This window comes from Vulpes lagopus, chromosome 23, assembly GCF_018345385.1.
Source record: "Vulpes lagopus strain Blue_001 chromosome 23, ASM1834538v1, whole genome shotgun sequence".
NCBI classification, from domain to species: Eukaryota; Metazoa; Chordata; class Mammalia; order Carnivora; family Canidae; genus Vulpes; species Vulpes lagopus.
This window is the reverse complement of record NC_054846.1, coordinates 28,485,202-28,512,270: the sequence shown is the minus strand read 5'-3', so window position 1 is coordinate 28,512,270 and position 27,069 is coordinate 28,485,202. Positions and strand designations below refer to the sequence as shown.

Below are 27,069 nucleotides of genomic sequence, written 5' to 3'. Positions count from 1 at the left end.
TTATTTTTTTTTTATTTTATTTTTTTTTATTTTTTTTTATCTTTCTGGCTTTTTAATGCTTGAGGGTGGAAATTTTGGTTTCAGATACCCATAGCCAAAAGCAGGAATTCTGGAGCTTGGAATTGACATCTTAAATCAGAGAAAGGGAAAGGATAACTGAAAACACATCCCCCCTCCTACCCTGGGCCCTGCACCCACTTTCACCTCCTAAAATACCGGAGTATCTTGGAAGCACCTCTCTCTTCTCTAAGCAAGTAAAAGATACAGCTGGGCTGGGGGTTACTGGTCTGGAGCTTAGAGGCTGCCTGAGAATTGGCTATTTGGCCAAGGATTCAGGTGGGAAAGTGGGAATGTCTGGGATAGAAACCCAAGCATGTTTTTCTGCAGGTAATGGGCCAGGAAGAAAGAAAATTGCAGAGTGGAAGCTTTGGGCTCAACACAGAGTGTGTAGTGTTCCCATCACTTCCTATTCACCTTGTGGGTGAAGGAAGGATCCCTTGCCCCAAATAGTATGAAATGACTAAACATATGACACTCCACACTGGACTGATGAGATAGATAGTGGGTTATTAGTCACTTACACTCACAGCCCAGGGCGGGAGGACACTACCTGCCAGGCAGGGCCACATCATGACCATACTCAGGAGCAGAGTGAAACAGACAGATGGCAGGAGGCAGGCTTTGTAGTAATAAAAGGGTGAGGTGCCTCCAGCTTCCCTCAAAAGGATGTAATTGACTTGTGAAACCCATTAGGTTGAAGACCACTGGAGTATAACTGGTCCAACTGATGGGGAAACTAGATGGGTGGGGAACCTTTCTCACTGGGTGGAGGTCAAATCTGGCAAGAACAGAGAGACTTACAATTAGGTCTTGGGGCTCTGTGAAGCTCAAAGATGTCAAGGCAATATATGAAATCTTAGGCCTTATAATACATGAGCAAAGACAGGTGAGGGTGGGTCCAGGCAGCTGGGCTTGGAGACAGCAGGAGTATGGAAGGGCAGAGCCAACAGACTGAGGCCCAGGAGGAGGCAAGAAAAGTCAAGGACCTAAAGGGACTTGGGGTTGAATGGCATTGCCAGAAACTGTACTTGTACCCTATGCCACCACTCTCAGGACAGAGCTAGACCTGACATCCCAGGATGGGACCACTGATGTCCTGTAACAGGTGAGTCATTGGTAGGCTGGACATCTCTCCCTCAACCAACCCTCTCTCCTCCCAAGATAAACCTCACAAACTTACTGTCCACCCCACCTTAGGTGGCTTAAAATCTTGAATGCCCAAGTTTAAACCCTTTCCGAACAAGTTCAAGCATCCTGGATTGACATTTTTTCCCAACTCCAAAGCCAAGTGCCTTTTAGTTATAGAGAAATAGAAAAAACTAGAACTCTAAACACCAAGTATATCAGTTTCCTATGGCTGCCAAAATAAATTACCACAAACTTGGCGGCTTAAGACAACAGAACTTTATTCTCTCACAGTCCTGGAGTTCAGGAGTCCAAAATCAAGGTGTCAGTAGGACTATGCTCTCTCCAAAGGTTCTACAGAAGAATCCTTCCTTATCTCTTGCAACTTCTGGTGGCTCAGGCACTCACTGGCTGTGTAACTCCAATCTCTGCCTCTATGTTTACAGGCCCTTCTTTTTCTCACAAGGACACTTGTCCTTGGATTCAGGACCCACCTTAAGTCCAGGATGATCTCATCTTGAGATCCCTCCTTCAATTACATTTAAAAGGTCCTTTTGCCAAATAAGGTCCCATTGCAGAGATTAGGACATGGACAACTACCATTTTGGAGGGACCACCTTCACCCCACTCTAGCAAGATTCCTGAATTATAAACCCACTTAAGCATTGGCCCTTAGCTAACCCTTCTCCCCACTTGAATTACTTCTTCGTCACATAGAACTAGGGCTGCTATAACAAATCACCACAAATGGAGGGGCTTAATACAGCAGGCATTTATTCTCTCACAGTCCTGGAGGCCAGAAGTCTGAGATGAAGGTATTGGCTTGGTTCCTTCAGGAGTTTCTGAGGGAGAATCCATTGCGTGACTTTCCCTGAGCCCATGAAAAGTGCCTATAGAGTGCCTGTTACCTGTAACACACTCTTGGTGTTATCCAGTGTTCAAATCTTTGCCAAATTTGTAAGTGACAAAGAAGTTATTCTTCTATACCGATAAATACGAATTCCTTATATACTTGTAAAGAAGCAGGAGGAGGAGGGAAAGGCTGGAAAAGGAAAGGAAAGGACAGATTTTGATAAAATGTAGTTATTCATGACCTTTATTATGACAAATAATTGAGTTACTTGTTTTATGTCATGAAATTCCCTAGCAATCTGGCCAAATATGACAATTTAATGCCCCTCCAATGTGAAGATTTTTCTTTGCAGAATTAAAAAGTGGAAGGGAACCTTCTCAGCAGGTCATTTATAACCTCTTTACACAGAAAGGCCATGTCTGAGGCCTTCACGTCGTGTGTCATTCTCCTTTTCCCACGTTCCCAATCTATTGTAGAGATTGACCGTACCAGGCACAAAACAAGAACTCATGGACAGATTTCTTCTTTACCTTCAGAAGCCAGGGATATCGGCAAAAATTGTGATGACATTTTGTCTCCTGGTCCTGTCCAAAGAAAAGGGAATACATTAAAAATTTTGTAAACCTGAGCTTCGGGTGATGTATGGAAGTGTTGGGTCACTAAATTGTACACCTGAAACTAATATACTGCATGTTAACTAAATGGAATTAAAATAAAAACTTAAAAAAAATAAATTCTGTAAAGCTTGCATAAAGGGGGCTAAACTCAACAGCCCATGATTCCAAGTGGCCCTCATTGCTTTATTTTATTATTTATTTATTTATTTATTTATTTATTTATTTTTCTTCATTGCTTTTAAAAGCACAAACCCTTTGACCCAGCAATTCCAAATCTAGGAACTCATCCCAAGAAATAATCAGATAAGGGGGCAAAAAGTATGTACACTAATGTTTGTTGACATTTAATAAACAGGGAGTTTATTAATTAAATAACCTTGGTATGCCCATAACACGGATTGCCCCGTGTCCCATCAAAACAATGCTGCAGTTGTGGGACCCAGGAAATTTAACAAAAATCCCCTACCCCTGGACAAGCAGAGCAGGACTAACTCTATTTTGGGCTGCACCCGCCACCTCCTGTATCACCCCCACATGACCTGCTTATTGCTTAAGGCGCTGCCCCACCCTAGTCAGGCCGCTGGGCACACCCTAATCGGAAATCGGCTCATAACAATGTAACCCCACCTTGTGCCCGCCAAAACTGCGGGCCAATTCTGACCAAAACAATAGGCCAGCTCAAATGGATACTATAGGGTAAGATGTAATTCAATGGCCACCTGCGTGTGGACCGACATGACTGTGCAACTTTCTGCGTATGTTACAATCCCACTGGCCCCTATAAAGCTGCTAAGCCTTTTAGCCTCGGGGTCCAAGTCCCTGCTCCGCTGTGTCGGGTACACTTGGACCCAAGCTCGAGTTTGTAAATAAACCCTCCTGTGTTTGCATCAGTGTCGGCTCCTTGGTGGTTTCTCGGATTTGCAATCTTGGGCACAACACAGTCACTGCTTACCGTTGTTAACTATATATTAAAAGTGGAAAGAATGGGAGCAGTGTGGATAAAAAAAAACACCTGCCAAATCAGATGTTTGAGAAGCTGTTCACCGAACATTAATAGTGCTTGTCTTCGATTTGGAGCAACCTCTCTATTCATTTCTATCAGGTTTGGGATTAGGGCTAGGTGCAAAATTTAAGGAAGTGACCCCCAAAATTCAGTTATTGAAATAAATAACATGCTAATGAAATGTATAAAAAAAAATTCCAAGTCAATGCAGGAATAAATCCATGGCGGACAAAATATCAAGACTTTAAATACTGACAGGTTCTGACTGTGCACTCACATGACCCTGAGAGCAGGTGCCTCCCTCGCCACACCTTCGTCCTGGCCCACAGATCTCGTCTTTATGTACATTTTTGGTATTTTGCTCATCGTGGAATTTCTTTTAAATTTTATTTATTTATTCATAGAGACACAGACAGAGAGAGAGAGAGGCAGAGACACAGGCAGAGGGAGAAGCGGGCTCCACGCAGGGAGCCCCACGTGGGACTCGATCCCAGGTCTCCAGGATCATGCCCCGGGCTGCAGGTGGCGCTAGACTGCTGTGCCACTGGGGCTGCCCTCATCGTGGAATTCTTTGCATTGATTTTTATTTTTTAAAATAGTGAATTAAAATGTTGTTTGTTTTTGCCCTCCCCCTTAGGTGTCACACCACAGGTAAATGTTTCCCTTGCTTCAGCCTAACCCTTGTCTTAAATTTTTATACTTTTTTGTATTATTATTTCTCAATGAGCTTGGTGATTTTTACGATGAAAAAGTGGCAATGATATTTTCATTTGGGCAGGAAAAAGGGCCTTCGGGAGTTTATATAAAAAGGGAACAATGTGAGACACATCCCATCTCAGGCTGCTAATTTAAAGGTGTCCATCAGGGGATCCCTGGGTGGTGCAGCGGTTTGGCGCCTGCCTTTGGGCCAGGGCGCGATCCTGGGGACCCGGGATCGAATCCCACGTCGGGCTCCCGGTGCATGGGGCCTGTTTCTCCCTCTGCCTGTGTCTCTGCCTCTCTCTCTCTCTCTCTCTGTGTGACTATCATAAATAAATAATAAAAAAATTTTAAAAAAATAAAATAAAGGTGTCCATCAGTTCTCTCAAAGAGCCATATTGACAAGACTCTCAGAGGCATTTGAGTGATTCAAGATACAGACTTTGGAATGGAGAAGCCTGTCAGTTTGGCATTTACAGTTGTGTGAGCAAGATCATTTAACATTCTAAATATATTTATTGAGTATGTACCATGTGTGAGGCACTGTTCTGGTGCCAGAAACAGGGCAGTTTAAAATTGATGACAACAACAAACAGAAAAACAAAAAACAAAAAACAAAAAAATCCACACATTTTTCCCCCCAGGGGGCCTACATTTTAATTACTTAGTAGCTCTGGGACTCAGGCTCCTCTTCCATAAAGTAGGAAGATAATTTTGTATCTTAAAGCTTTCATGAGGAGACAATGATGTAATGTGTGTAAACACCCAAGCAGGGTGCCTAGCACACAGAGCAAACTTAATAAGAGGGAGCAATTTTGTGCTAATATTTACCAAGGAGAATGTGGTTTTACTTCCAAGTGATTATAAAAACAAAAATGGAAAAGCAAAAAGACATGATGTTAAAGCTAATAAAAGAGAAAAGGTTAACAAAAACTATGTCATTGATACTTTTTCACATTACTAAAGATTTGTTTCACATGCATTGGGTTCATTCTGACAGTGGAAAAAACGGGCCGGTGGAAAATTGAGGACAATTTGTTGGGTTGATGTATTTGGAACTTGGATGGCCAATAGTAAAGGTTGGTAGAAGATTTTCATATATATTTACACACTCCACACTCATCCAAATCCCTACGATTCTACTCACTTCTTTCTTGGCACACTTTTATTTTTTTTTTATTTTTTATTTTTTAAATTTATTTATTTATGATAGCCACAGAGAGAGAAAGAGAGAGAGGCAGAGACATAGGCAGAGGGAGAAGCAGGCTCCATGCACCGGGAGCCCGACGTGGGATTCGATCCCGGGTCTCCAGGATCGCGCCCTGGGCCAAAGGCAGGCGCCAAACCGCTGCGCCACCCAGGGATCCCGTTGGCACACTTTTAATCTTCCAATTCTCCTAACTCAATTCACTCCTCTTTCATTCACTTTATCCTAAGTCTATCTGCAATAAAAATCTTTACCCATGGGTTCTGGCACTTTTTCACTCATAGGGAAACTGGAAGTTCTCGTTCCCCTAAGCCAACTGCTAATAGCAGGTATCTGCTCTGATTCCATCTCTCCAATAATTCAGAGAACGTGTGAATGGAACCAGTAGTCTCTAGAAGTTGTTATGCTTCTGTACTTCTGTACATATTAATCTCCCTATTGATTAATGAAAGATTGGTAAAGAACCAACGAGAGAAGAAGAGAGCCAACTATTCCTAGAAGGGATTATAAAGTTCTTTGAACTAAACCAATAAGATGTGCCAACCAGGAAAAGAAAGTCAAAGCCAGTGAATGTCTTTGTTGTGCAAAATAAAAATAACATGACTACACAGAGTCTCTGCGTTGAAACAGAAGGAAAATGTCACTGGATTGCATAGCAAACACCTGCAAATTCACATCTAAGATACATGTTAAAAAAATAAAATATATGTTTAAATCTAGCTTCTGACAGATGAAAAAGATGAAGAGCTCAAAAAAACAAGGGCTTTAACATGGTGACTTCAAGCCATCATTTTTAGAGGTGGCACAGGCTAGTGGTTAAGAGCATGGACTCTCATCATGCTCCTTAAATCCCCACACTTCAATTTCCCCATCTTTCAAAAGGGCTGATAAGAATAGCACCTACCTCATGTGATGGTTAAGTTAGGACCTACGTGGCCCCCAGCTTGGGCAGCATGAGGCGCACCATGAGCCACAGCAGCGTAAGCCCATGGAGAAAGCATTCCGAAGAGGAAAGATACCCGGTGTGTTTGAGGAACAGCCAGGAGAGTAGTAGAACTTAAGCAGAGGAAACAAAGTAGAGAAGGATAGGTGAGATCAGAGAGAGAGTGAGGGCCCTGTGGGTCACTCTCGCAGTGAAATGGGAATCTGGAATGAACCAATGTGGCCGCTGAGCTAAGAAGCGACTGTACAAGGGGGTTAGGTGAAATAAAGACATCTGTTGGGTGGCTACAGTCATTGAAAGGCAAGACATAATGGGAAGAATAGAAGTGGGGAAAGGTGGTTAGATTCTAGATCCATTTGGAAAGTAGAGCCTGCAGGATGGGGTGATGGTTTGGATGTGGGGTATGAGATAAAGAGCTCAGGAAACAAAGGGTGGAGTTGCCATCAATGGAGACAGAGCAGCTATGGGGAAGGGGCAATTAAGTTCAAAGGTTTCCAATTAAGTCGGGAACATGTTACATTTGAGACATGTTAGGGGACATGGGTGTAAAATACACTGTTCTTCCAAGGCAAACACCATACTGATTTAATTAATGCTAGCATTCCTCTGGCATTATGCAATTATGTGTGGCCACTGAGTCAGGTTTTTTCATGTGGATCATCACAGGGGTAGCATGGATGGATGACACTATGGAAAGTCCCTGGTCTTGACAGCAGGTTGAATCCTGCCTCTGGTTCTAACCAGCTTTTTCTTTTAGATCTATCTGCTGAAACTCAGTGCACCTTAGGTCCTTCTTCTATCAGGTATGGATACTAATATCTTTCTTACAGGCTTGTTGCAATTTTCAAACACAGGTAATGTATGCAGTATGGCTACTCATGGTAGGCTGATAGGGAAATAATTGCCTATTAATTTCTTCAAGGTAGATGTCCAGATCTCTTTCTAGTCCTGTCTCGTGAATAACCACTAGCCTTTGAAAAGGAGGGATAACTGACCATCAACTTTTGTAAGAAATCCTGAACTCAAATTCCTGAAACCCTTCATTTGAGTCCTCTCAATCAGCAATACTGCTGCAAATTTGGGGAACCTGACTCACCTTCGTGCACATTCTTAACATTCCAAGCTTCATGGAAGTAGAAGTGGAAAAAGAAGAATGGGGTTTTCTAATGACCAACCCTAAAGTCCAAGACCAACTCCAAATGAAATGAACAATAACAGTATCTACCAGGTATTATTTGAAGCAATCTGTTTGATTTTTTTAAAAGATTTTATTTATTTATTAGACAGAGAGAGGCAGAGACACAGGCAGAGGGAGAAGCAGGCTCCACACAAGGAGCCCAACATGGGACTCGATACCAGGTCTCCAGGATCACGCCCTGGGCTGAAGGCGGCGCTAAACCACTAAGCCACAGGGGCTTCCCTGTGTTTGATTTTCTTAACAACTCTCTCTACAACTCAGGGAGAATGGATTTCCAGAGTTTCTTAGTAGGAGATAAAACGCTTTATCTTTGTTTATCTCCCATACACAAACAAAGATTTAGACAGATTCAGACCTAAAGCCATTTTTGCCCACCTCCTTCCCACCCACTTGGACAAATACTAGGAGAAAGGGCTGTAAACTGTGTCCTTGGATGGTGTGTAGAGACCAGAGCTAGCAATTTTTTGTTTACCTGCGAGCCAGGAGCCACTAGGTCCTTGGCCTGCTCAATGACCTGCCTCTTTTGATTAGGTCAGAAGCAGAGCACACTGATAGGAAATTACCTTCAGCTTGACCTTTAAGGCCCTGCTGGCGTATTTTGTGTGGACTTTCCTGTTGACATTTGTCTGCCCCTTTTGCAAACTGAAAAAAACAAAAAACAAAAAACAGCCTGAGTGTCAAAAGGAAGGAGAACAGGGGAAGTCAGCCAATGCGAGTAAGATGATGTAAAAAGTACCGAGTGAACTGAGAAGTGCTACAGGGATGCTGGTTATTACTAAGGAAATGATCTGTAATTACTGCTTAACAATGACCGAGGGGGAGAGCAGCTCACTCTTGTTCTTCTTGCTTCTGCAAACCTCTTGTTTACAGGGACTTTTCAGCCAATGCTGTGTACCTGGACTGTAATGGACACAGTTCACCCACAAATCAATGTCCCCAAGAAAAGAATAAGCATTTCTTTTTTTGACTTCCCCAAAACTTGTAAGCTTTCAGTTCGTGGTACATTCTGAGAACTCTGGAGGGGACCTCGTGGCTGAAATCTTACCTTGAACTTAACTGACCAGGAAGAGAAATAAAAGTATTAAAATAAACTAGCAGCAGCAGTTGCTGCTGTGGTAGTAGTAATATAATAAGAATTACACCTATTATTTAGAGCTAGACACTGGGTAAAGTGTTTTCCATTCCATTTTCTATAAAGTTCAAACAAGTCCATAAAATAGAAAGAAACAATTACCCCCCTGAGAAGATGGATGAGAAAACTGAGGTTGGGGAAATTAAGGACATTTCCCAGGATCAAATAACTTATAAGTAACAGCGGGATTAAGACCAGTTTATGGAACCCCAAAGCCTTCTATGTTACCATTATTTCACCTGCTCCTTCACACCTACAACTTCATAAATCTACAAATATACCTATAATTGCAAAACGTCACAGATTCAAGTCCTTAGCAGAAATGTTAGAAAATTTTGATGTTTCTCTGGAATTAGTGACTTTATGTGTTTGTTTTCACTATATTTCTCCTGTATTATTTTTCTCTATATACCTTTCTCTTTAAAACTATGTATAGACACACACACATACACACACATACACACACACACACACACACACACACACCTCTTTGTGATTTTGTGTCCGAGCCTGGGTAATACATGGATTTTTCTTCTCCTGTAGGGTCCCTTTTACTCATATTCTCTATTGAATTCTTTTCTTTCCTTTTTTTTCTTTACTCTTTCTTTCCTACCAATTTTTTCTCTTGTAAGACCAAAATACAAAGCTATATTCTTATTATGTTCATCTAACAGATTTTTTTTTTTTGCTTTCTCTTCTTTGTTCTTTTAAAATAATCCTAAAATTGACTTTTACATTTTATGGTTTTACAGGCCCCAGCCTGCTTTTATGGTCTATTTTTCGTGTTTATAAAGTGCCTTCCTTTTGATTGCGGTCTTTGCTGGGCAGGGAAAGTGCCTTTCCTTGTCTTTGTGTGTCCCACAGCCTAACACAGAGCTTCTAATGCAATCGTATAAGCAAAATAAGGCTCAAAACCAAGCCCGGTGCCTGTCAGTGTTGTCACAGCAGGTGACAGGTGAGAAGAGGCGTGAGTGAGAATCACAGACCATCTTCCTTAAACAAACGTGACTCTGTCTCCAACCCTGGTGGCAAATCGAGAGTAGGCCCCGCCACGGACGGCCGGGGAGGTGGGGGAGGGACGCTGAGCTGAAACCACTTTTACCTCCGAGAGTTTGGGTCCGGGAGCCGGTCCGACCTACCCTTCGGGAAGGCGTTAGGGGACGGGGGCAGAGGCGCCAGGGGGTTCTCTCGTCCCGGCTCTAGCCTCCTCCGCCCGGATCTCCCTTCATCTCGGGGACCTTCTGGGAGGGGATCCCGGAGCGGAGCCGGCCAACCGAAAATTGTGCGCGGCCCCCGCCCCCCCGCCGCGGCCGCGCGGACCCAGGAGCCCCCCCCCGGCAGGGCTTCCCCCGCGCTGCCCCTCGGGGTCTCCCGTCCGCGCAGCCCGCCCTTGTGTCCCCGGTAAGCCAGCTTCGGGGCCCGATCTGCAGAGTAGGGACAGTGGTCCCCGGCACACGCGCCCAGGGCTGGACGGGGCGGAACCAGGACTGTCCCTGACAAGGGTCAGCGCTACCCCTCGCTCGGGGGGTGGGCCCTGGCGCTGCCGCCGCGCGCGTCCGATTGGGAGAGGGGGCGGGGAGTGGATGGGGGCGGCGAGCGGATTGCGGGGGGCGGCGAGCGGGTTAGAGGGGGCGGGGCCGAGCGGGTTGGGGGTGCGGCGAGCGGACTGGAGGGGGCCGGGCCGAGCGGATGGGGGGGCGGGGCCGAGCGGATTGGAGGGGGCGGGGCCGAGCGGATGGGGGGGCGGTGAGCGGATTGGAGGGGGCGGGGCCGAGCGGATGGGGGGGCGGTGAGCGGATTGGAGGGGGCGGGGCCGAGCAGATTGGAGGGGGCGGGGCCGAGCGGATTGGAGGGGGCGGGGCCGAGCGGATTGGAGGGGGCGGGGCCGAGCGGATGGGGGGGCGGTGAGCGGATTGGAGGGGGCGGGGCCGAGCGGATTGGAGGGGGCGGGGCCGAGCGGATTGGAGGGGGCGACGAGCGGATTGGAGGGGGCGGGGCCGAGCGGATTGGAGGGGGCGGGGCCGAGCGGATTGGAGGGGGCGGGGCCGAGCGGATTGGAGGGGGCGGGGCCGAGCGGATTGGAGGGGGCGGGGCCGAGCGGATTGGAGGGGGCGGCGAGCGGATTGGAGGGGGCGGGGCCGAGCGGATGGGGGGGCGGCGAGCGGACTGGAGGGGGCGGGGAGCGGACTGGAGGGGGCGGTGCCGAACGGATTGGGGGGTGCCGCCCCGCCTGCCTCCCCGCGCCCTCCGCCGCCGAGCCCCAGTCCCGCGCGCTGGCCCTGCGGCCCCCTCCGCCCTCCCTCCGGCCGGCGGCCTCCCGGGGACCCGCGGCGCCATGGCGGGCGGCCACCGCCTCCTGCTGGAGAACGCGCGGCAGGTGGTGACGGTGTGCGCCCGCGGCGAGCGCTTCCTGGCGGGGGACGCGCTGCACAGCCTGGCGGTGCTGGAGGGCGCCAGCCTGGTGGTGGGCACGTAAGTGGCCCCTTCCCCGAACTTGTGCGCCGAGGAGGGAACCGGGGAAAAGCTTTCCCGCCGCCGGGGAGCCACCGCGGGCCTGTCCTTCGGGCACCTTGTGTGACGGCGACCGGCTGTCATTCCGTGGAAAAACGCTCAGGCTGAACCCCCTTCCCCCTCCGTGTCCCCCCATCCCCAGATCTTTGGAAGCAGCGCGTCTGCGGTGGAGTTCTGGGGCTTTACATGTTCACGAAACGCCCTCCCGCCCAACCCCTTGGGTGTGCGGAAAACGTTCAGCTGGTGATGGTTTGGGGGTGGTAGGAAATCAACGATTCAGACACCAGAAAGAGGACATGATCGGTTTGCTTTGTTTGGTTTTGTTTTGTTTTTCATTTAACCCTCCGTGCTTGCCGCTAGAGGTGAGTAAGAGAACAGCGAAGTTCGGGAGGACGAGCCCGCAGTGGGAGTGGGGCTTGGATGCCCATTGGAATTGCGGCGCCCCAGCTCCCCCGCGGCGCCCTTGCGCAAGCTGCTCTGGCGCTCCTCTGAGGCTGCTTAGGGTTGTGCAACAGCCCAGCTTGTAGGGACCGTGTGTGTTTAATTAACAACGGGATAAAAACATTCCCAGGGTTACTGTTAAAAGTTTGTTAAAAACCAGTTAACAGAGGGCTTCCCCGGATGGCTCAGTGGTTGAGCCTCTGCCTTTGCCTCAGATCCTGATCCTGGGGTCCTGGGATCGAGTCCCGCATGGGGCTTCCCGCAGGGAGCCTGCTTCTCCCTCTGCGTGTGTCTTTGCCTCTCTCTCTGTGTCTCTCGGGAGTAAATATACAAAATCTGAAACAAAACACAACCCAACCACCCAACAACCAGTTACCGGAACTGCACAGAGGTAGAAATCCAGGGCTGACTGACAGCCCTGCCCTGTGGAGTCCCGAGGCCCTTCTCTCTTGCTCGGTCGTGCACGAGCCTTCCCCACTCCATCATCCAAGAAGACAGCCCCCCATCTCTCCTTTTGGCGTCCGCCTTCCAGACAGTAGGGAATAGGAAGAGAAAACGATCCTATTGGTTAGAGTTTAGTCATGAGTGGGCACCTGGTTGACGGGAAACCCAGAAAGGTAGGTTTCATTCTGGGTGTTCGTGTGTTCAGCTAAAATTTAGGAATCTAGCGCTGCGGGGAGGAGGGAACACTGACCTTGGGGAACAGCTGGCAGTCTCAGTATCTGTGATTTGACTTTTTTTGCTGGCATGTGGCTGGAGGCATTTTTTCCCCCAAAGACGCAGATGCAAGAAGGAGATACAGTAAATGTTGACTGATACCCAATATTTGAAATCTTTAGTTTTTCCACAGTATTTCTCCACACTTTAGTAATTATTTCTTGATTTTTCTTCAGGGATGGGTTTATAAAAGCCATTGGTCCTGCTGATGCTATCCAAAAACTGTTTTCTGAAGAAACGTTCGAAGAAAGAATCGACTGTTCTGGGAAATGCATCTTGCCGGGTATTAACCTTTTTTCCAGTAAAGCCCTGAAACCAGTTTTAGTAATGTAAAGAGAAAGAGGAGCAGCTTCTTTTAAATAGGGTCTCGAAATAATATTAAAATATAAGAATAGGTACTGTGCATTGAATTTCTACTCTTGAATGCCTAGCTGCTTTACAAATATGGGTTCATCTTGCATCCTTATAACTGCCCTGTAAGGTAAGTATCATTATCTCTATATTACAGATTAGAAAACTCCAGTTTAGGGATGCAGTACCCCACCCAAGATTGCTGGACAGGTAAAGGGCGAGCTGGGAATGAAACCTACTCATTCAGGTCACTTCTTCCTACTGAGATGCTGAAGAGAAACCAGTTGTGTTTAGGTTCAAAGCTGTTGGAAGAATTTTACTAATCTATTTCAAAAAATAGATCAAGAAAAAAAAAACCTGATGCACTCTGAATAGAGATTCTTGATTTTAATCCAGTCAGAACCCCTAATGAGATATTTAATCCACAAGGTATTTTAAATATTCTGGAAAGACACACTTTACTTGAGCTGTACCTGGATAAACAAACGTTTCACATGATTGCTTATAGTGTCTCTTCAATTAAACTGCATTTCTTTTTTGAAGGAGAATTCATATTTCTGATTTCATATTTTTCCTTCTCAAAGTGCGGAAGGATAGTATTCTGTTTTCGTACCCAGATTATTCCTTGGTGATATAGTCCTTTGTTTTGCTCACATAATAGAGGTGACACCCTGTTTCAAAAGCTTGCTTGGTGAGCACGGACTTAGTGGGCAAAAGGGGCTGTAGGTATTTCTTTAATGGGCATTCTCATCATGCCAGTCGCCCTCCTGCACCAAAGCCTTCTAGACCAGCCATGCAGACAGTATTCTTGTTTCCTTTCTGTTGGAGGAAACCCGCAGACAAATTCTTCTCCTCCACCCTCCTCCAAGATGGTTTACCATCATCTTGCTTTCCCAAGAGTGCTATGGCATCATTGGCCTGCTGTTTAAGGGCTTTCTCTTTCTCAGCTCTAAAGATGATTTGATTCATTGATTACAGGTTTGGTGGATGCACACACACATCCAGTATGGGCTGGTGAAAGAGTTCACGAGTTTGCAATGAAGGTAACTGCAATTAACGATGGCAAGTCAAAATAAGGCACAAGTACAGACAAGGCTTTTTCTAAAGAGTTATTGGCCATCAGGCTTTGCAACTTATGTCTACATTTCTTTTTCATGGATATTTTTACTGGCCTGGACTATGCAAAATAAATTGCAACAAAACTAACTTATAACTGTCCAAATATTTATGCTATGCACAGGGCCAGCAATCATTTTAGGTATAATAGTTATCAAAATTTTTTACCTGTAGAATCCTTATGTATGTACCTATGCATGTATATTTTAGAATCATCCCTTTAAAACAGAACTGGGCTGCCTTCTGGAGCCTGGGTGGCCTAGTCTGTTAAGCATCTGACTTCAGTTCAGGTCCTGATCTCAGGGTCCTGGGATGGAGCCCCAGGTAGGCCTCAGCACTCAGCAGGGAGTCTGCCTGTCCTTCTCCCTCTGCCCCTCCCCCTGCTTGCACCTGCTCTCTCTCAAATAAAATCTTACAAAAAAAAAAAAAAAACACACAGAGGGACGCCTGGGTGGCTCAGCGATTGAGCATCTGCCTTCTGCTCAGGGCATGATCCTGGGATCCAGGACCAAGTCCCACATCGGGCTCTCTGCGGGGAGCCTGCTTCTCCCTCTGCCTGTGTCTCTGCTCCTCTCTCTATTCATTGCTCATGAATAAGTAAACAAATCTTAAAAAAGAAAAGAAAAGAAACTCTGGTAGGGAGACACCAGGCTGGCATACTTCGTTTGTGCCACCCCCCTTGCTGCCCAGAGTAACTGGAACCCAGGAAGAGCTTCTTTGCTTGAGTGACAGAGGTCAGGCCCCAAACCCTAGTGGTCAGATACTGAGAGGTGGAAACCCCCCTCCAGGGTCCCCTTAGTGGATATTTGGAATAACTGTAGCAGGGTTCCTGAATTGCTTAAGCTTTGTTTTCTCATAGGTGCCAGGGGTGGACAGAGACTTTGCTGGTATACACTGGGGTCAACCGGGTTGTTAAAATACTGAAATACTTCTGGGCTGGTTGGTAGATCTCTCTGTGGGAGACCCTAAGTGCCCCCCCCCATCTCCCATTTCTGCCATCGCAGTCCTTCCTGGGATATTCACCCCTCACCCCGTGCTCCCCACCAGCCGGCACAGTAGGGGCCTCCCTGGCTCAGTACCCCAGCATCCTTTCTGATCTGCTGGTGTCCCTGACATGCCAATTGTTAATCATTTTGGATATCGCCCCCCGGGAGAGGGTGGGGGGAGGCACTGCCGCCCTGGCCACCTCCCGCGTGCGGCCACCCTAAGGGCGAGCCCTGTGTTCAGCTGGCAGGTGCCACGTACATGGATATCCACCAGGCTGGAGGAGGGATCAACTTCACGGTGGAGCACACGCGCCAAGCCTCGGAGGAGGAGCTGTTCGGCTCCCTCCGGGGGCGGCTGCAGAGCATGGTGCGGGCGGGGACCACGCTGGCGGAGTGTAAGAGCGGATACGGCCTCGACCTGCAGACGGAGCTCAAGATGCTGCGCGTGATCGAGCGCGCCCGCCGGCAGCTGCCCATCGGCATCTCGGCCACGTACTGCGGGGCTCACTCGGTGCCAAAGTAACCTCCGTGCGCCCGGGCTTGACGTGGGGCGTCGAAAATAGAGGGGTGGGGGGCAGGTGGCGCCTAAGTGGGGATGCGTTCGCCAGGGCTGGAGGCGCTTTTGGTGCTTGCGGAGTCCAGCAGAAGCCCTTAGAAAGGTGTTCTGATGGATTCTAACAGTTATCTCCGAGGGCGGTTTTAGGAAGGCCCCTCGCACCCATCAGTTTGCTAGTCCCTTAAGGACGGGCGAGGAAGAAAAGAAGAGATGCTCAAAACTCGTTTGGTTAATAAAAAGCAATGCCGCCTCATAGATCCTTTAAAATGACATATTACTTTAACTAGTTGCCCAAGGCAGCATAATCACTCTCTAGAGATTAAAAGTAACACCGTGTAGGAGGTAGATCAAATCTTGAGGTCAAGACGACTCAGAATTTTTTTTTTAAAAGATCTTTTATTTATTTATTCATGAGAGACACAGAGAGGCAGAGGGAGAAGCAGGCTCCATGCAGAGAGCCTGAGGTGGGCCTGGGACCCTGGACTGAAGGCGGTGCTAAACCCCTGAGCCACCTGGGCTGCCCTCAGAATGGTTTCTATTTTTGTTCATCTCTTTACTTGTTTAACAGCAAACATGTTTTCTTGTAAATGTGTTTTAGCTTTCCCTTTTATGTAAGAAGTTTCTCCTATATAGCTTTCTTATAGAGAAATCTGTTCCTTTCTGCATCTTATCTGTCCTGGAATTTCTAGACCCAAAGGCCCACAGTTTCAGAATTAAAAGGTCCAAAAGAAATCCAGGACTTGAAAATAAACAGAACAAAGACTTAGTGCAGTTTTGGGTTTTGATAACTAAGATATGTAGGAGCTACCGGCTTACAGAAATTATTTGGAAGTTTAATAACATATTTTCACATTTAGTTTCATGCACTTTGAAAAGTAAGTTTAATGTTAATTTTTTTGCTTATTTTCAGTCAGAGAATAAAAAATGAACATTAAGTTTATTATTGTAAATTCACAAAATTAGGTAGAAAATAAATAAATAATATTTTCAGTGATATTCTTGTACATTTTTAGCATTTATTATTATTAATGCTTAAAACTGCACTAAGACTTTTGGGACATCTGTCTATAGAAAACATTTTTTTTTTTTTTTTTCTAAACAGAACATAAGGGACACCTGGGTGGGTCAGTGGTTGAGCGTCTGCCTTCAGCTGCTAACCCTGCAGGGAGCCTGCTTCTCCCTCTGCCTATGTCTCTGCCTCTCTCTGTGTCTCTAATGAATAAATAAATAACATCTTTAAAAAATAATAAAAATAAACAGAACATAAGGTGGATGACAGGCAGTGTAACGTGGTAGAGCTGTCCTAGGCTTTAGAGCCATACCAGGCCTGGGTTTGAATCCAGCTTTGCTACTTTCCCAGTGGGTGATTTTGAGGGCTTCACTTAACTTTTTTGAACATCTGTAAAACAGCTAAATAACACACAATTCTATTTGATTGTCTTGAGAATTAGGAGCAACATATGTGAGTGCCTGTCTCCTCAAAGTTCACCTCTATCTTCCCACCAAAATGGTTTTTGCTGAGCAAGAGACCTCTGTGTGCCAAATACAGGACTAAGGTTTTACAGAAATTTTCTCCATCTGCCAATGAGTCTCTGAGATCTACGTCTTGGCCCCCAACGATATAGTCTGAGGCTCAGAGTATGCCAAATGATGGTTACATGATGTGTCTAAAGTTACATAGCCAGCAAGTAGTAGGGCTCTGTGTCCAACTGACTTCAAAAAGCCCAGCTCTTTCTACTCTAAAACTACCCCAGAATTTTAGAGAGAATTTCAGGGTCTCCCACAATCCTCTTTCCCCATGGTTCTAAATGGTGGGACAAGAAGCCTTACTTAGGCGGATGCTTCTAGAAACAGTGTGGAAGAAGGAAAAGGCCGAGTGATCACTAGGACTCAGGTGAGGAACCTGTAGTTGGGTTATTAGGGAAGCATCCGGGATGCTGTCTGAGTGTCCTTGGCAAGAACCTTTTCAGCCAGGTGGCCTTGCTGGCATTCTCTAAGGCAACATGGCTGGGCTTTGAGTCCCTGTGTACAGAGTCATTGCTTATAGAAATCTCGTCAATACCTCTTCTACATCCCAAATGTTAAGACTCTTGAATTGTACCTTTGATTATTTCTCTGCCTTTGTGAGGCTTGAGGTCATTTGCCCACAGTTGGTCAGATTCTTCCAGTGCCAGAAAAGCCTTTCTTCAATGAAAAAAAAATTATTATTGCTATTACTATTATTATATTTTGCCCATGTAATCTCATTTTCTTCCCCCAGAGGAAAGACTGCTGTGGAAGCTACTGATGAAATCATCAATAGCCACCTCCCAAAGCTGAAGGAGCTGGGTGCAAGTGGGGAAATCCACGTGGACAACATAGATGTGTTCTGTGAGAAGGGCGTCTTCGATCTCAATTCCACCAGAAGGATTCTTCAAAGTGGAAAAGAGATGGGATTACAGATTAACTTCCACGGGGATGAACTCCACCCAATGAAGGCTGCAGAGGTGTGGTTGACCTTTTGTTTTTCCGTTGTCAACACTCATACTACAGAAGACTTTATTCAGAGGTGGCAGTAGCCTTCTGCAAAGGCAGAAGATGGGGAAATTTGTCTGAACAAGGTGTGGATTGGTCTGGTTGGGCCTCAGAATCCCTGATCTCTGTTAGAAATGTACTTTTTCGCTGGTCGTTTACTTTTTTAATCACCCGCTGGTGGCATTCGTAGAAAAGGAAGTGTTTTTGAGATCTTGTTTATCAAATTCATAATCTCTTTGGGTTGGCACCCAACGCCACACTGGCCAAGTCTACTAATTTCACATGTAGCTTCTAGGGTTTTTCCGTGGCAGTGTCCAGGTGAACGTTGGTAGAGCACACCATTAATAGTCACAGGTTGATCTTCTGATCTTATATCTTGCTCAGATTCATTTATTCATGCTTTCTACAAATACTTGAGTGTGTGCCCTGTGCCAGGCACTGAGAATTCAGCAGTGAATAAGGCAGACAGAACCCCGCAGTCGTGTCTAGATGTCTCTCTAAGCCCTGGAATGAAACAAACAACTGCCCTTGAGGCCTAAAAACAGATGTGAATACTCCACCTGTGTCCCAACCACAACACATCCAATGTGCTCTTAATATCACTTCCAAATCCTGTCCTGTGTTTCCTTCCCGGTGAATGACCCTGTTATCTAGGTATTGCCCAAGCAGGCAACTTGGACATCACTTGTCCCCCGTTCCCCCCACCCCACACACACACACATTTCAGTCAACCAGCAAGGCCTCCAGGTTTGCCTCCTGAGTGGGTCTAGATCCGCTTCTCTTCAGCCCACCGCCTAGGTCACACCACCATCAGCTGCTCGCAGCCGGACTCCCCAACAGCTTCTCCACGGGCCCAAGCATGCCCGCACTCTAACCCGTTCCCATAACCCCTTCCCTCAGTGCCTCTGATCTCCCTCTCCATTGCTGCAGACCAGTGAAAGGCTCACTGGGGCTCGCAGGACAAATCCCATACTCCATACCTGTAGCCTTACTGGGATCCAGCTCTTGCTTTCCTTCTCTCTCTCTCTCTCTCTCTCTCTCTCCTTCTCTCTTTCTTTCTCTCCTCCCCCTTTTACTTCCATTGCCCTCTTTACCATGAGCCAGCACAAATAGTTTTAGTACGCCTGATACCCCACGCCTCTGGACATGCTTTCTCTAATCCGAATACCCCTTGACTGGCTAACTCTAACTCCCCATCCCCCCATTTTCCATCTCAGCTACTGCTCCTCTGGGATCCTTCCCAAACCTCTCCAAGAAGGAGCTGTCGTCCCTCCTTGTGCTTGTCCCCCTGTGGTCAGATCCCTACTGCACTGTAAACAAACAGGCTGAGGATGTACCCATGGCTTCACAGCCCTGTTCCTGGAGGTTAGCATTATGCCCAGCATACAGCTGGCCGTTAGTGAGTAAATATTTGGTGAATGTTTGTTGAATGAATGTGAACTAGGTGGTCAGCAAGCTACTTTGGGTTGTAGAGAGTGAACTGGTGAATTAAACAGAGGTCAATACCTGGGATCAAACCAAATTGAGTTTGGGCAAGTGAAGGTAACTCCAAGGTTAGAAGGAAGCTCTGCCTGGGGAGCAGAGCTTGTCTTTGGTGCATCTGCCTCCCCAGAGCCCCAGACCTAGAATGCTCTGAGACCTGAGCTAGCTGCTGACAGAGGGCCAGCCCTCTCCTGCCCTGGTGTGGGCATTGCTGCCTCCCTGGGCCACAGCGTAATGTCAAAAATGAGTTTCCTTTCCTTTCCTTGGAGTGCTTAACATATCACCTTACAGGCTGGGGCACTGTGTGCATGTGTGTTTGCGTATGTGTGTGTACACGTGTCAAGCTGAGAAGAAACCCACTCGAATGCCATGTTCTCATTATCATTATAGCATTACCTCCACCTAGTTTTCTTCTAACCATTCTAACTTTTTATCTGGAGAGAAATCAAGCTCCAGCAGATATTCTCAAGTTAGATGTATAATTTCACATTTTTAAAGTTTGTTTTCTTAACTGATCTGTTTCTGCTGAGTGCAATGGCACCGCAGCATACCTTTCCTTATTGTGTTTTGAATGATGCTGTAAGAGTCAGATTTTATTACCAATATCACTCTGCTTGAAGAACATCCGTAAGCCCTTGGATTCGAGAATAGTTTTGGAAGTAGCACACTAGCTATTTTTCAAATGAATGTCCGTCATGAACCTTTTACCCGTTTGGGGGCTTGTGCTTGTGAGAAGCAGTTGCCAAGACATTTTAGTAGCAGAGCGCTGTTTATATTTTGCAGGGAAAAAATGTTCTGGCATTTTATTGATTGTTGTTGCTGCTGGTGAAAGCTTTCTCTCTCTGCCCGTTTTGCTTAGCTCGGGGCTGAGCTGGGAGCCCTGGCGGTCAGTCACCTGGAAGAAGCGAGTGATGAAGGCATCGCTGCCATGGCAACGGCCAGGTGCTCGGCCATCCTTCTGCCCACCACGGCCTACATGCTGAGGTGAGCTATTCGGGCAGGTGCAGGCATGAGGACACAGGTCCAGATGCCTACATCTTATTTCATTGCCATTCCAAATTCCTTACAAATGCAGATCATGGAAGATACCAACTCTGGAGTGAGGTATCCTGATGAAAGAGCTTAGACCAAATGGCCTTTATGTGGCAGGGTTATTTGGGAAGAGTGGAGCTTTCTCTTCCTTCCCCCCAACCCCCCGCCATGTTGAGAATGTTCTAAATAAAAATTCAATGTGCGTTATGTTTATAACTATAAAATAATGAAGTATGCTTTCTGCTTTAAAAAACACGCATCAGATGTTAGAGAGGTCTGGCAGTGTTCAGAATCTGAAGGAGCTGTTGTGTAAGAGGATGCAAGTGGGTACCACAGTCCTCACAGATCCCCAGGGGTGGGAGGAAAGGGGAGATATCTAAGTGTATTTTGTGAAATCTCCCCAAGAATTTTGCTGTTTGTCCTCTAAGGATTGAATACGCCTAGTCTGTAGTGCATCTCTATGGCTGCTGTTGGAGAAATCAGCGTCTGGAGGTGGTTTTGGATGTCATCACCAGGGGGCGCTACCTAGCACCTCATAGGTGGCCAGAAATAATATCCCACAGCCCGCAGAACCACCTCCCACCGCAAAGAATTATCTTGTCTAAGAATTACACACCTACAATTATGAATTATGCCAAGGTTGAGACACTGCCTTAGGGATTGAAAAGCCAGGCAGGCTTTGAGTAATTTCTATTAACTTGTTTGTTTGAGAGTGAGTGAGGGCGCTCCCATGTGCATATGAGCTGGGGGGAGGGACAGAGGGAGAGGAGAGAAAGAATCTAAAGATTCTTCACACTTGACAGAGGGCTCGATCTCTTGACCATGAGATCATGACCTGACCAAAATCAAGAATGGATGCCTAACAGACCAAGCCACCTTGGCTCCCTTCGAGTAACTTTTATAGGAGAGAAGAGAGGAATACTGCAGTATTTTTCTCAAATATATTATGATGTTATACATATATGTGTATTATTACTGTTCTCTTAATTTAAAGAGTAGACATAATGTAGATTGCATCCAGGAAATATCAATCAATAACCATTCTTGGTATCTTGGCATTTCCAACAAGTCTCAGCAGTCATCAATCAGTACTTAATCTGGTTAATTTTCCATCAGCCAAGGGATAAATTTTACAAAAAAAAAAAAAAAAAACAGGTTCATCCTTTACCTCACCTTGAATCTCTTAAAGATGGAGCGAAAATCTGAGAATTGCACTGTGAAGGGCAACTCAGCAAGAGAAGTCTGAGCTCTGTCCCTATGCCAGAGGCGGCTGCCATCTGTGGTAACCGCAAGATGGGCTGACCATACAGTCTGGAGAAAGCCACACTTTTTCTCTCTGGCTTCTCTGGTCCAGTATTTTTCTGATATCTCCAACGGGAGCAACCTGCAGGACTCCCTGCCGTGCCCTAAATTTCTCCACTCTCATTTCCAGAGTAACAGTTGCCTTATGCCACTTCCTTTAATCATTATTTTATGCACCTTTTGTAAACTGTTTTAAGTTTATTCAGGAACATTCACCTCAGTTTTTCTGGAACTCCCTTGATACTTCTACAGTCTCATTTTTTCCCCTCTTTATTTCTGGAAGGGGAGGGGAGGCCATCAGCATGAACTGTGAGGGTTGCTGGGTGGCTCAGTGGGTTAAGCAGCTGCCTTTAGCTCAGGGCATGATCTCAGGGTCCTGGGATGAGCCCAATATGGGTTCCTTGCTCAGCGGGGAATCTGCTTCTCCCTCTCCTCCCCTCTCATGCTCTTTCTCTCAAATAAATAAATAAAATCTTTAAAAAAATAAAAAAGAGAATGAACTGTGGTGAAATTTTAAGCTCTACCTTTCCTCACTCTCCTCTCTGCTTCACCCACCTCCTCTCATACATTATCCCATGTTATCCAGTGTTGAGGAACATTATCTTAGGTAGTCCTGCAAATTGTCAATCATAGACTATGAATGTTTCATAGAATGTTTTCATAGAATGTTTCATATGAATGACCTAGAAACCTGTAGGCTCTCAGACAACTGATTTTATCTATTCCCCTCCCCACAACACTGTGAGCCTTGAACAAACACTAACATAGTTTCTGACAGCTCAAGGCTATATGCCTAGGATGCCCCCTTAAAGGGAACACCTGCCTGAGAAAGCCCAACCTGCTAGTAGCAGGAGAATTTACTGTTTGTTCCAGCAAAACCAGGTGATAGGCAGATAGGCCCCTGGACTTTCTCTTAGAGCAGTCACTTTACAAAGTTTGCAAGTGTAAATCCTTTTTCTGTTCCTTTGAGATATAAATCTTCTACCACCCAGGATTGTCTTCTTAAAGACCTGCCCCTTCTTCCTCCCAACTTTTTTATTCTTTCTTTGAAACACCCAATTAAGGATGCCTGGGTGGCTCAGTGGTTGAGCATCTGCCTTCAGCCCAGGGCATGATCCTGGAGTCCCAGGATCAAGTCCCACGTCAGGCTCCCTGCATGGAGCCTGCTTCTCCCTCGGCCTATGTCTCTACCTATCTCTCTCTCTCTCTCTCTCTCTGTATCTCTCATGAATAAATAAAATCTTAAAACAACAACAACACAACATCCAGTTACCACTGTACAAATCAAAACAGAGTCTAGTCTACACTGGACTCTTTCCCCTTTTGCAATAAACTATACAGTCTGTCTTCACCACTTTAGCCAGTGTTTGGTTCAGTTTTTCTCTGACATAACTTTTGAGTCATGTCCTAAAGAATAATATTTTGCCAAGGAGATCAAAGAGACTTGCAACCCAGGAAGAAGCACAGACATTTTGTATATTAGATTCTTGGGCCTTCAAGATTTTAAAGGGCTGACAAAAAAATGTTTGAGACCCCTCTCCACCCAAGGAGAGGGAGAGACATGAATTTTTTAAAATTGCAAAATGGAAAAAAATAAAAAATAAAAAAATAAAATTGCAAAATGGAAGTTAATAAAAATAGCATTATTTTCCACCCCATTGTTTATATTTAGGAGTCAAAAAAAGTCTGTTACACTTGAAGAAAATTTTATGTCATATTTTTCTTCCTTAGCAAGAATCTCTGAATGTATGTAAAGATTGCCAAAATTAAAGAAATTAGTCACAGCCAAGTCATTTCAAAAGCAGAATGATAAAATTCAAGAATCCCGGGGTTCCACCTGGCCTCACCACTGAACACTTAACCTTGAGTTTGTTTCTTCCTCCAGAACACACGGGGGTTGGATAGCTTAGGTCTGTTTCTATTCTGAACATCTCGTCTGCAGAAGTTCTACTTCCAGAGACTGACATCTTCCTTTTTTTTGCCCCCTCCTCTTAGACTGAAGCAACCTCGTGCTAGGAAGATGTTAGATGAAGGAGTCATAGTTGCTCTGGGCAGCGATTTCAACCCTAACGCATATTGCTTTTCAATGGTAACTATTTTTAATGTGCCTTTCCGAGCAAAGAATCAGTCTTCTACCATGTGTATAAATGATTTAAAAATAGTTCACTGTTGGGATCCCTGGGTGGCGCAGCGGTTTGGCGCCTACCTTTGGCCCAGGGCGCGATCCTGGAGACCCGGGATCGAATCCCACATCGGGCTCCCGGTACATGGAGCCTGCTTCTCCCTCTGCCTGTGTCTCTGCGCCTCTCTCTCTCTCTCTGTGACTATCATAAATAAATTTAAAAAATTAAAAAAAAAATAGTTCACTGTTAAAATGTACCAAAGATCTAAGAAAATATTTTCCTGTGAAACAAAGAAAAGTGTAGACAGCAGGGTAAATTGGGTATGTCTGTGCCACATGGATGCCTCTAGGCATAGAGAGAGGAGAGAAAGTTCTATCTGCATAATTTTTTGATTCAGCCTTGGGCATTGTGGTTTGATAATAATTTACTACCATCTTGGAGGAGAGCACAAGCTCAAAGAAGTTTTAGTAAATAAGTATGTAGGGGGGCTTTCATCTTACATAGTGAGTGGTCTTGAAAAGTTGTAAATAAATACTCAATACACGGGCGTCAGGGGGGCTAGGGTGTGATCTCTGTAACAAAGGAATCTTTTCCAAAGCGTAAGAATCTTTATATGTAAATTAAAATGTTATACCAGTTTAGCTAGTTCATCCCACACAGTAAATTTCCATTATTGGTTGCGCCGTGTTGAGAAATGTCCTAGGGAGCGGTTGCCATCTTGTGACTTTCCTCTAACACTCTTCTTTTCTGCCTCAGCCAGTGGTCATGCACCTGGCCTGTGTGAACATGAGAATGTCCATGCCTGAAGCCTTGGCGGCTGCCACCATCAATGCAGCTTATGCTCTGGGAAAATCTCACACACACGGATCCCTGGAAGTGGGCAAACAGGGAGATCTCATTGTCATCAATGCGGCCAGGTGAATGACCTCTCAACCGAGCTATTTTACTTTATGCCCCTCGTAACATGTGGATTGGGTTTAAATGCCTTTCCTGCTCATTATTAGCATCAGGCTCTGTGTAGGCTCAGAAGCTCCCCAATCTCCTTCATTATCATCCCTGTCCAACCAGAAAGTCTCCCTACAGGTCATAGACCAAACAGGGTAGATAGACCCCCTTGTCTGGTCTCATTATCTGCCTTACACCTGTCATAGCTCTCCAGGTTTTTCTTCTGTTTACCTGGATTTTGGACTTGTGCCCCCGGCTTGCATTCTTGTTTTTCTGCTGGAGTTCTGACCTACAGCTTGTGCTGAGCCATGGGTGTCCCAACTCCAGCTGGTCACCCTGCTTCTGATTCATCACCTCTCTGGCTTCCCCTACCAGATCCCCAAAGCCTCACTTCAGTTTTCTTGGCCCTGGGTTCATATTGCTTACCCACGGTCTGTTATCAACTGCGCTTCCAATGTAACAATTTGAGTCTTATTTTCCTAAATCTTGAAGTTGTAAATCCTTGACTCTAGCAAGCCTATTGCACTCCTTGGTCCTCAAGTTCAACTGAAGAAAAGCAACTCTGTAATTCTACTCTTCACTCTCTCTATTGAAAATAATGCTGATGTCACCTTTCGTATATCACTTAATCGGATCAAATATTTTAAGGTCAAATACTTAAATAATACCATTGAACAATATTTAAGTCATAGACTAGTTATCATGGTAATCTACTATTTTTTTAAAAGCCCAAATATCGATGACAAGGTATAAAGACATTTCTAGAGAATGTATTTCTAAATTAGCATTTATTGACAAAGTGATGATTTTGACCTGTATGCATTAAAGTGTGTTTGATTTCTTTCTAGATGGGAGCATTTGATTTACCAGTTTGGAGGCCATCATGAATTAATTGAATATGTTGTAGTTAAAGGAAAAGTCATCTATAAAAAATGAAAGATCTGAAAGAAAATAGAAGACTCTGTGACAGTATAAGTCAACACAGTTGCAGTAAAAGCTAAAACACCCTAGTGATTTACCAGTGTGATGTCACTTAAATATATTTCAGTACTTTGTTAATCCACTTGAAAAAAAATCAAGTCATTAATTTCTTTTAATTTAACATGTGCACCTGGACATATTAACAGGTAAATCAAATGGATCATGATCTTAGAACATTAAATCACTTCACAGAGATTTGTTACAAATATTTTGGAGATTAATATGATAGAGTATCGTCAAATGCCTTCATTGGGGAAAAGCAGATTGGCAGTTAGGTAGACATGGCTTGAAATTGCCATTTTGTTTCTGCTTTTCAAATTTCAGTCTTTAAACTACATTTTGTGAAAATTAGGGTGGTGAGAAATCCAAGTGATTTGCCCCAAACTAAGCAATTGTAGCCTTCTATGATAAGCAGCTAGATTGTCCTTTCCCCCACACATTGTCTCTCTAAAAGCTCTTTGAATGCATGAGTGTCCCCTGAGAGAGGGTGTCCTTCTATTCCTAATCTCTGCTCTAACAATAGAGCTTCACAGCACAGTTCAAGACTCATTTTACATGTGGGTACAGGGGCCTTCCTAGAATGGATGCATTTGGACCAAATCCAATAATGTAATTTTCAAAAATCATTTTTAATTTTTTGATTATTCACATTACAAATAAAAACAAAATTTTTATAGTTCTTAATAAATATTTGTTGTCACTATTATTGTTGTTTCTAGCCCTGTAAGTAGATCGGTAGTATTACCTATTATAGTTTTTTAGGAAATGAACAATATGAATAGGTGTTTCTAAAACCATATGAGTTTACTTGAAATCTTTTTAAATGTTTAGACATCCTTATAATCACAACTGCATTATTAAACTTTATCCTATTTATGAATAATTTGAGAAGTAAAGATTAATCAAATTATCACCCATTACATACTAATAAAGGCTGAATCAATGAGGCTTTACTGTATTCCATTTAAATAAAATCAAAATATTCCTTGTTGGGAGGTTATGGGTAACAATACACAATGCTGTCATTACCTAGTAGCTTGGGATCATTGGAGCATTGTCCCTCATATACTTGGGGGAGTCTTGAGGGAATGTGGGAGCGGCATGGTCACCATGGGTGATGCCTCCCCTGTAACCAAACACCTACTCAACAGTAGGAATTTGGGATGCAGACAATA

General features: G+C 45.1%; 2 protein-coding genes across 2 annotated transcripts in view; one reads left to right on the top strand and one right to left on the bottom strand.

Moving 5' to 3' along the window:
* Positions 1 to 10,275, bottom strand: part of CCDC38 (coiled-coil domain containing 38) — a 46,271-nt gene extending 35,996 nt beyond the window's left edge. Inside the window, exons 1-2 of the mRNA XM_041737978.1 lie at positions 9,940 to 10,275; positions 2,569 to 2,622 (exon numbers count right to left, since the gene is read on the bottom strand). Of these exons, the coding sequence (XP_041593912.1) occupies positions 2,569 to 2,608 (40 nt within the window). The 5' untranslated portion in view covers positions 2,609 to 2,622; positions 9,940 to 10,275. The remainder of the gene's footprint in view (positions 1 to 2,568; positions 2,623 to 9,939) is intronic.
* Positions 10,276 to 11,054: 779 nt separating this feature from the next.
* Positions 11,055 to 26,840, top strand: AMDHD1 (amidohydrolase domain containing 1). Its single transcript, XM_041739089.1, has 9 exons — positions 11,055 to 11,309; positions 12,683 to 12,789; positions 13,836 to 13,900; positions 15,201 to 15,478; positions 17,776 to 18,001; positions 20,371 to 20,495; positions 23,841 to 23,934; positions 24,725 to 24,885; positions 25,762 to 26,840. Exons 1-9 carry the CDS (start codon positions 11,173 to 11,175, stop codon positions 25,847 to 25,849), a joined length of 1,281 nt encoding a protein of 426 aa, XP_041595023.1. The 5' UTR covers positions 11,055 to 11,172; the 3' UTR covers positions 25,850 to 26,840.
* Positions 26,841 to 27,069: the final 229 nt, after the last annotated feature.

Excerpts from the sequence above, each read along its gene's own strand:
- AMDHD1 (XM_041739089.1), top strand. The coding sequence starts at position 11,173 with ATGGCGGGCGGCCACCGCCTCCTGCTGGAGAACGCGCGGCAGGTGGTG. Across the intron at positions 18,002-20,370 it reads ACCCAATGAAGGCTGCAGAG|CTCGGGGCTGAGCTGGGAGC; the intron begins GTGTGGTTGACC and ends CGTTTTGCTTAG. Across the intron at positions 20,496-23,840 it reads ACCACGGCCTACATGCTGAG|ACTGAAGCAACCTCGTGCTA; the intron begins GTGAGCTATTCG and ends CCCTCCTCTTAG.